At 42.9% G+C, this 9,759-nt stretch overlaps 1 protein-coding gene and 1 long non-coding RNA gene across 8 annotated transcripts in view; one reads left to right on the top strand and one right to left on the bottom strand.

Annotated features, from left to right (window-relative positions):
* Nucleotides 1-6,697, top strand: part of LOC311032351 (DENN domain-containing protein 5B-like) — a 34,185-nt gene extending 27,488 nt beyond the window's left edge. For 4 of the 7 annotated variants that reach the window (XM_084039068.1, XM_084039069.1, XM_084039066.1 and 1 more), the window contains 10 exons: nt 936-1,064; nt 1,147-1,268; nt 1,357-1,502; nt 1,950-1,991; nt 2,185-2,303; nt 2,778-2,965; nt 3,135-3,217; nt 4,071-4,197; nt 5,121-5,295; nt 5,422-6,697. In XM_084039068.1, the coding sequence (XP_083895194.1) occupies nt 936-1,064; nt 1,147-1,268; nt 1,357-1,502; nt 1,950-1,991; nt 2,185-2,303; nt 2,778-2,965; nt 3,135-3,217; nt 4,071-4,197; nt 5,121-5,295; nt 5,422-5,605 (1,315 nt within the window). In that variant the 3' untranslated portion in view covers nt 5,606-6,697. The remainder of the gene's footprint in view (nt 1-935; nt 1,065-1,146; nt 1,269-1,356; nt 1,503-1,949; nt 1,992-2,184; nt 2,304-2,777; nt 2,966-3,134; nt 3,218-4,070; nt 4,198-5,120; nt 5,296-5,421) is intronic. The other 3 variants (XM_084039071.1, XM_084039070.1, XM_084039067.1) reach the window with 1 other exon arrangement.
* On the bottom strand, nt 6,275-7,331 carry LOC311032355. Its single transcript, XR_014599176.1, has 2 exons — nt 6,697-7,331; nt 6,275-6,461 (listed from the first exon to the last, which is right to left on the bottom strand). It is a non-coding gene; the product is annotated as an uncharacterized lncRNA (long non-coding RNA).
* Nucleotides 7,332-9,759: the final 2,428 nt, after the last annotated feature.

The following is a 9,759-nucleotide window of genomic DNA, read 5'->3' as shown; positions in this document are numbered from 1 at the left end:
AAAAAAAAAACTGAGAAAGTTGTGGTATCTTGATTTAAGACATCACTTTTATATTTGTTATGCTGTTTTAAGAAATTATGTCTTATTTTAACTACTTTTATGCTCATTATCAATCCCATATTAAGGTGTAATTTCTTAAATTAGTAAAGAGACTTAAATTCTAATTTTGAGTAATTTAATCTTGAATTAGTGTTTTTTTCATTGCTTGTTTTAGAAGAATTTGGATTAGTTTAAGATTTTCTGTCTAGTTTAAAGTCTCATTTTAGTCTTTCGGAGCTAAGAAATTTGGGCTTATTTTAAGAATTGCTTGTCAAGCAAAAAAAGCTTACCCCATTGGCAGATTTTTTTGCTTGATACAAGATAATTTGATTGAATATGAGAATATTTTACTTCTTTCTAGAAGGGCTGTTTTTGCAGTGCAGACCAGACTATGTGGAGGAACCAGAGACTGTCTGTGGTCCCCCAGAGGTCTAGATAGTAGCTCACATTAGTCCAGAGACCAGACCAGACTATGTGGAGGAACCAGAGACTGTCTGTGGTCCCCCAGAGGTCTAGATAGTAGCTCACATGAGTCCAGAGACCAGACCAGACTATGTGGAGGAACCAGAGACTGTCTGTGGTCCCCCAGAGGTCTAGATAGTAGCTCACATTAGTCCAGAGACCAGACCAGACTATGTGGAGGAACCAGAGACTGTCTGTGGTCCCCCAGAGGTCTAGACGTAGCTCACATTAGTCCAGAGACCAGACCAGACTATGTGGAGGAACCAGAGACTGTCTGTGGTCCAAACAACAAGGTCTCTGCTGTATTTATGTCTAGATGACCTTATTTGGAGTGTTGATGGAGCAGCTACAATGTTAGCGTAGCCTAGCACCCATCAACCAGACTCCATTCAGAAAACCAGCGTTTTAACAGTAGTTATCTTGTGGTCTTTCAGACACATCCAGAGCATGTCGGAGATCAAGACCGACGTGGGTCGAGCCAGAGCCTGGATCCGGCTCTCCCTGGAGAAGAAGCTGCTCTCTCAGCACCTCAAACAGCTGCTGTCACGACACGCCTTAACCAAGTAAGCACACATGAACAACCCTCACCCTCCCGCCACGTCTCCATGGCGACGGCTGAGTTTTGTGAACGTGCCCCGTCCACAGGAAGCTGTACAAGCGCTACGCCTTCCTGCGCTGCGAGGAGGAGAAGGAGCAGTTCCTGTTCCACCTGCTGTCCCTGAACACCGTCGACTACTTCTGCTTCACCAGCGTCTTCACCACCATCGGTGAGGCGTCCCCGTCTGAGTCTGTGCTCTCAGAGCCACGTAGGTAGGTGACCGACATGGAGTCTCATCTGTTTATCTGTCACGGCAGTGATCCCGTACCGAGTCGTCATCATCCCCATCAAGAAGCTGAGCAACGCCATGACGACCTCTAACCCCTGGGTGTGTGCGTCGGGGGAGCTGGGCGACTCGGGCATCATGCAGATCCCCAAGAACGTCCTGGAGATGACGTTCGACGTGAGTAGTTTGACCTCCGTGACCTCCTGACGAGCTGAGCACGTTCACTCCAGAGTGCAGTGTTTTTTTTGGGGGGGGGGGGGATCCGTTGCTATATATATATATATTATTATTATTATTATTATTATTATCGACTATAATGAATAGGTTGATCATCCAACAATTAACAATATAGATAAAACAATTTCCACAACAGGTGAAGAATATTGAAATTCGAATAATCAACAAAAGTTGATCTGAAAAATATTTTTTATTCCATTTGAGAGTTTGTGAGCAGCCAATCATCCTCCTCCTCCTCCCTCTCCTCCTCCTCCTCCTCCCCCTCCTCCTCCTCCGGCACGTCCATCGGGCTGCATTCTGTTTGCATGGCGTTGTGATGTTCAGCTCACCACCATGTTTGATGTGTGCGTCCGTTGTGTGTTAACTAAGTGTTTCCATCTCCCTCAGTCGGCTTTCAGGCCTCACAACCACATCACCGCCTTCTTCAAGGTCAGAGGAAGCTCCTCCCCTTTCATCCCAGTCTCCCATCAGTCTCCCATCAGTCTCCCCCTGTAGTCACCGTGGTCATAGTCACGGTCTTCCTGCTAGAAGCTGTTTTTAGAGAATTAAAGGAGAGATAACGTGTTGCGTAGCTAAGCGTAACGTAAAGTCGTAGTAACTGGACTCCTCTTGTGTGATTCAGTGTCAGAACCTGGGGAAGCTGACGACGGTGCAGCTCGGCCACGACAACGCCGGCCTCCTCGCCAAGTGGCTGGTGGACTGTGTCATGGTGCGCAACGAGATCACGGGACACACCTACAGGTGAGAGCACGTACGGGTGCTGGAAATCCTTGAAAAGGTTTCAAGGTTTGAAAAGTGCTTGGATGTAGAATAAAGGTCTTGAAATGTGTGTTGTATGTGATGACATCTATGATAGAACAGAGAAAAGAAGATCTCCATATCTGAGGGACTGAAAACAGCATTTTCTGACATTTCTTTATGAAAAATGACTTTTGATGATGAACAGATGATGAAAATAGTTGGTGATTATATTTCTGTGGATCTGTTAGTGGAATTAGTTTTCCTTTCATTTGTGGTCCTTCTGTAAAAAGCTGTCTCCAAACATCATGTTGGTTGTTTAGAGGACAAGAACATCTCATTTAATGTGATGAACAAGTGACATAATAAGTAGACTGAATACTGACCATTGGATTGATAGGAATATGGAGTTTACCACAGCTGGAAGGGGCTGGAAAAGCACCTGGAAATGCTTGAATTGAAACTTTTAAACCCCAGGTTCCCGTGCGGCCGCTGGCTGGGGAGGGGCGTGGACGACGGCAGCCTGGAGAGGGTCCTGATTGGTGAGCTGGTGCTTCCCAGCACAGAGGAGGATTCTGGGAAAGGCTGCGGCACGCCTCCGCTGCTGCGCTCGCCATCCCAGACCCGACGCATCAGCCTCACGTCACTGTCTGGACGAGGACACAGTCAGTACCCCCCCCCCCCCCCCTAATATATATATTAAATTATTAATTATCAATTAGTATTTTAATATTTTAAAACCAGAGTAAGGAAACTGAATTAAATATATATATATATATATCTATATAACTTATTATTGTTACTTAATATGTTAACACATCGGTTTCCTTCCAGAGCCGACCTCGGCTCAGATCCAGGAGGCCGTCGGCGAGGCTGTGAACAACATCGTCAAACACTTCCACAAACCAGAGAAAGAGGTGAGACTAGAAATGGTCCTACTTCTCCCTGCTGGCCACCAGGGGGGCGACTCCTCTCTGGTTGTTTAGAAGTCTATGAGAAAATGGTCCTACTTCTCCCTGCTGGCCACCAGGGGGGCGACTCCTCTCTGGTTGTTTAGAAGTCTATGAGAAAATGGTCCTACTTCTCTCTGCTGGCCACCAGGGGGCGACTCCTCTCTGGTTGTATAGAAGTCTATGAGAAAATGGTCCTACTTCTCTCTGCTGGCCACCAGGGGGCGACTCCTCTCTGGTTGTATAGAAGTCTATGAGAAAATGGTCCTACTTCTCCCTGCTGGCCACCAGGGGGGCGACTCCTCTCTGGTTGTTTAGAAGTCTATGAGAAAATGGTCCTACTTCTCTTTGCTGGCCACCAGGGGGCGACTCCTCTCTGGTTGTATAGAAGTCTATGAGAAAATGGTCCTACTTCTCTCTGCTGGCCACCAGGGGGCGACTCCTCTCTGGTTGTATAGAAGTATATGAGAAAATGGTCCTACTTCTCTCTGCTGGCCACCAGGGGGCGACTCCTCTCTGGTTGTATAGAAGTCTATGAGAAAATGGTCCTACTTCTCTCTGCTGGCCACCAGGGGGCGACTCCTCTCTGGTTGTATAGAAGTCTATGAGAAAATGGTCCTACTTCTCTCTTGATGTATTATCTCAGTAAACATTGTAAACATGAGTTTATGGTCTCAATCTCTAGTTTCAAGTCTTCTTCAATCCAGCATGATGTTCATTTAGTACATTATGGTCCATTTAGAGTCCAACAGACCAGAAAGCAGGGGATGGTTTAGGGGCGGGGCTTAGCAGCGTTGACGTTGGCTCTTCCTGGTTGCAGAGAGGCAGCCTGACCGTCCTGCTGTGTGGAGAGAACAGTCTGGTTGCAGCTCTGGAGCAGTTCTTCCACCACGGCTTCAAGTCGGCGCGGCTCTTCCAGAAGACGGTGTTCGTTTGGGACTTTGTGGGTGAGTGTCGGGGGGACGGCGCCACCTGCTGCCGATAAAAACACAAACGTTTTAATTTGGCCCGTTTTAGCGGATTCATTAGCCGTGAACAGCAGAGTTCTGGGGTGCAGTCAAATAGTCTTTTTTGCTTAGGAAGGTTCCTAACTGAAGAAGTGACCCGGAAGTAAACAAGTGGCCGCCATGATAAGAGCTGTTCGAATTCTCTAAATGCAAAGGAAAGGAGCTCCAATGCTTCCTTTCAGAGCTCCTTTAGCATAGGATGCAACGGACCTTCCTATGCGATAGGAAAGGAGATTACGCCGACCCACAATTCTTAGCGAGAGCAACATTTAAAGTGCCGCACACCTCGGCCGTTCATGAAAACAAACGATATGTTAATTTACATATTTAACAATGACTTTCATGCAGACATATAGTAATTGGAATAGTGATGATAAATGTGTGGACAGTGATAATAATTGAATGTTTTTTATTTATTTATTTCAATCATGTTACAAATGTTTGACAAAAACGAAACTAAAACCACAAATAAAACGTAAATAAAGCAACAGGAAGGAGGAGCTGCTGGACCTGAAGCCGGTCAGTGAACCAGCTGTTTATAAAACCAACATGTGGAGAAGTGGACGATGCGCTTTTTGTAGTCCATTATTGTAGTTTCTCCAGCGCAGACGCACGTCAATCGCCGGTGCCGATCATCAGCTGTCAATCATCAGCGGCCGCGTTTTAATGACGTAGTTTAGTGAAAGTCCGGTCGGATTCTCTGAACCCCGCAGTCGACTTTTCCTAAGTCCTTTTGAGTTCTCCTATTGCCTTTCCTTAACCCCGTGACGTTTTCCCCAGAGGTCAAGGAATAGGAGATAGGAATAGGAGTTAGGACCTTATTTTTTGACTATTCGACTGCACCCATGGTCTCTCCTCCGCAGAGAAGGCCGTGGCCTACATGGAGTCGGCCGATCAGATGGGGGACCTCCAGGAGACCACGGAGCCCCTTGGGATGACCTGTCAATCACTCTGTCGCTACGTCAACGCCATCAACTCCACCTCCAGGAACATCGGCAAGGACGGGAAGTTCCAGCTGCTGGTCTGCCTCGGGGCCAGGTCAGCAGAAACCTCCTTGTTCTGGTCTTTGATATTGAGGACAAATATGTTTAATTTATTATCAGAAACGTCATGTTTCCTGTGCAACGTTCCCAAGCCGTGAGAAACCTTGTTTTTGTGCTGCAGAGACCGCCTGCTGCCCCAGTGGCTCCCCCTGCTGGTGGAATGCCCCGTCATCCTGAGGATGTACGAAGACGCAGCGCTGCTCAGAGACCGCACCACCGTCAACGGCCTCATCGGCGTCCTGGAGACGCTCCACGACTTCACCGTCACGCTGGAGGCCTCGCTGGTGAAGGGCATCGACCTCTAACCCCGGGATTGCCCCGCCCCCACCTTCCACTCTATAAGGCCGGGGGAGGAGGGAGTGAGGGACGAGACATTTGGTTACCAAAGCTAGAAGCTGCAGAGCTCCATGTGAGCGTCGGGGCTTCGGATCAGCAGTATTATTACCAGCCGAGGCCCTGAAAGTACATTTCTTTTATTTCATGAACTACAAACCCCAACGTACTAAACGTTACCGTGTTCAAGCTTCCAGAACCGACCCTTCGTTTCACGTTAATTTACCTCACAGGCAGTTTTTCCATTTAAAATCTACTTGAAACAACATAAGGCTTGTTGTTCATCGTAGAGTTACGAAGTGAGCGATCGCAAAACCACTGGTGTGATTCTGTATGACATTTCCTCCATATGCTAGCTGTGTAGCCTAGCCACCCCACCCCCTCGTAAGCATTAGCATTAGCATGCCTATGTGGATGTGGAAACCAAGAGACGACCTCAGGAAGACACACTGGAACGAGGACTAGTGAACTACTGACTCACTCAGCCACCAGCTCTCAGCAGTCATGTGACTCAGAACCAGGAAGTGAACCTGTGGCTGCACGGACATTCCTACTGAACTACAGGCATCGACCTGAGTGTGTTTGTGTGTGTGTGTGTGTGTGTGTGTGCACGCCTCACACATTAATTTATAAAAAAAATTAAAAATTTGCCAATATCGTCACTAAAACTTGAGCTCCACTTACTTACAAGCGAGCAAAAAGAACGTGAATCTTCCACCTTATGGACGTGTTGAATTAAACGTTCTGTAGCTCTAATGTCAGAATTATAATATAATCACACCGAAAGTCCCGAAATACTTACATTTTAAAGGATAAGGTCGTGTTATCCTGTGTTATTTTATTGTCAACAAATCTCATGAAAAGTGTCCGTTGTAATAGACACAAATCTTTAAAACACAAATGTATAGTTTCAATGTTAAAAAAAAGCTCCGACTTTCCTAAAACAGCTGGTTTTAACAAATGTTACTCAAATACAATATTTTCTTATTTATTTTTTTAAGTGTATTTGTCAGAACTATTTCAGCTGTGTTTTTTTTGGGGGGGGGGGGGGGGGGGGTGGCACGTGGACAAGTTTTTCATGTTTTTTGTTGACAGAATGAAAAACAGAATATTGTCTACCTTATCCTTTAATTCAGCATTAAATTAATTTGTTACAAGCTTGCTGTTTAAAACGTAATTCTTCCCAAATGGATACAAAATGTCAGATAGAAAAGGAAGAACGGATCTGACCTTTTTATTAATGATTTTTTTTTTTCTGCGTGAGAGATTTTTGCCGCCGTCTAAATGAATCCTTTCTGAGAAATGGTGTAAATATGCTGTCTTTAGTGCATGTCGACATTTAGACCGAGTTCATCGTGACTCGAGGGGACAAAAAAAATACAAAGTCGTTTTTTTTCTCTCCCCCGCGAAGAGCCAAAAGCCGGTCGCGGTTTATTTAACGAATGTCTTGATTTGGTGTATTTATTAATTTAAGGTTAATCCAGGAGAGGCCTGTGTTTTTTAAGGTGGACGTGGAAGAACTGGAATGATTTGTATCTTTCAAGCCGTAGCCGCTAGTTCCACTTCATGTTGTTTAAGAATAACAGATTCCTCCTCAGACTACGCACACTTCCTGCGGTTTTAAGTGGACAGCAGCGACTGTCTTCTCTGTTCTGATATTTATTATGTTTATTTCAATAAAAAAAACACCCAGTGTGTTAAAAAAAGTCTCTTAACGTTTTTCCTGTTCAGTGTCCGTCTGTTAGAAACGATCGACGGTGAGCGAAGAGAGGACGTTCTTACAGGTAAGAACATTCATTAATATGTACCATATGTTCAACTTAATTAAAGTATTTTATTATTTTATAAGGTAGAACAGTATGTGATAAATTGTATAGTGTGTCATGAAAACATTTGTAATATGATATGACATAAGTGTCATAAAATGTATAAAATGTCATAGAAATGTGATGAAGTATGCCGTAAACAATTAATACTATAGTATGCTATAAAAAGTCAACAATATAACAAAGTAAAAGTCACAGTATAGTATGCTGCAGAAAAAAGAGTATTAAAAAAAATATTATTTTATATCATTAAGTGTCATACAACATGTTACATGTCATACTATACTATTTTATAAATGTATCCTAAACATTTCATAGTATAGTATCCCATAAAACATGTCAAAAGAGGAGCCATAAAACACTATACAATACTACCATGCTATGACGTTTTTTAACATACTATACTTTGACTTTTTTAACATACTATACTATGACTTTTTTCGACGTACTATTCTCTACACATTTTTCATTCATTTTTTTACTATTCTCTTGACTGTTTTCATTACTTTTAACCACGTACTATACTATGAAGTTTTTCAACATACTATACTTTGACTTTTTTAACATACTTTACTATGACTTTTTTTTAACATACTATACTTAACTTATAACATACTATAAAATGACTTTTTAACATACTATACTATGACTTTTTAGGTTTAGGTCGACGTGTGGGGGGGGGTCTCTGCCGATGATTGACGGGGGGCGATCGTCCGCGCACGCGCGGGGGTGGGGTGGGGGGGGGGGGGGGTGGTAGGTTTAGGTCGACGTGTGGGGGGGGTCTCTGCCGATGATTGACGGGGGGCGATCGTCTGAGACACCGGAGTGTCGATATTTACTTGACCGCTAGAGGGCGCGCTATTTTGAAACGTAACATATGGTCGTAATTCGGTGCTTGACACACGACCTATGTGGTCGTTTTCTCGAGGAGGACAGTCTGCTTTTTTAACGTAGTATACTTTGACTTTTTTCATCACTTTTTTCGACATACTATACTATGAATTTTTTTTAACATACTATACTATGAATTTTTAACATACTATACTATGAATTTTTTTTAACATACTATACTATGAATTTTTAACATACTATGCTATGAATTTTTCAACATACTTTACTATGAATTTTTTGACATAGTATACTATGACTTTTTTAACATAGTATACTATGACTTTTTTAACATACTATACTATGACTTTTTTTAACATACTATACTATGACTTTTTTTAACATACTATACTTAACTTTATAACATACTATACTATGACTTTTTTTTAACATACTATGCTATTACTTTTTTCATATTTTTTTCATTACTTTTTTCGACATACTATACTATGACTTTTTTTATTATTTTATTCAACATACTATACTACGACTTTTTTGACATACTATACTATGCCACTAAGCCGATCTAAAATAATTCTTTCTAGCACTTTAGAAATGATGCTAGCTAGAGCAATAGGCCTGTAGTTATCTATGCTGAGGATTTTTCCAGTTTTGTCTTTAATCACAGGCACTAACAGTACAGACAACATAGAGTCAGGCAGTATGCCATGCATTAATAACCCAGTGAAACACATAGCAAGCAAGACATGATCAAGACCACATGCTTTGTTCATGGACAATTTCTCAATGGCAGAGTACACATCATCAGGTCTAATAAACACACTGTTGTTAAAAAGAACATTTCCAGCATAAAATTTCTCACTCACAATTAAAAATGTTACTGTAATGTTTGCTCCAGAGTTCTGCAATATTTTTAGGTCCAGTGACCCCAGCAACACTAGACGGCAAAGGCATCTTACTGTTATTAATAACCTTAACTTCTTTCCAGAAGTCATTGGCATTATTTTGCTGAAGCTTTTTGGCCATGGCCATAGCCTGCTCGTTTCTTTTAATAAAACGCACAGCATACTTGAATCGTGCATTTGCCTGTTTTTTACACTCAATCTCGGGGCCATGTCTAGCTCTCCCTGATAACACCCAGGTTTTTAAAAGCTTCTTTGGCCTCTGCATGGAGCTCAGCCACATATTCATTCCATCCTGGTCTGGAATTATGTTGTTTACGTCTTTTGTTGCAGAAACGTTTACCACTTGTTAAAATAATTTTCCCGTAAACGAATAAATTCACCCAAGGAGGAGATCGGAGACATAAGTAAAGTCGACGTCTGACTTTAATCTTGTACAAGAGGAGCAGTTACAATGCAACAACGTGTGAGGATGCTACAGAGGAAGTGCTCAAATCATTGTTGTGACTTGAGTCTTTTAAAGGCACAGGAGATAACGCGTCACTGACA

The sequence above is a fragment of the Eutrigla gurnardus genome, assembly GCF_963514095.1.
Source record: "Eutrigla gurnardus genome assembly, chromosome: 21".
In the NCBI taxonomy this organism is placed as follows: Eukaryota; Metazoa; Chordata; class Actinopteri; order Perciformes; family Triglidae; genus Eutrigla; species Eutrigla gurnardus.
This window is presented reverse-complemented; position numbering and strand designations above follow the sequence as displayed.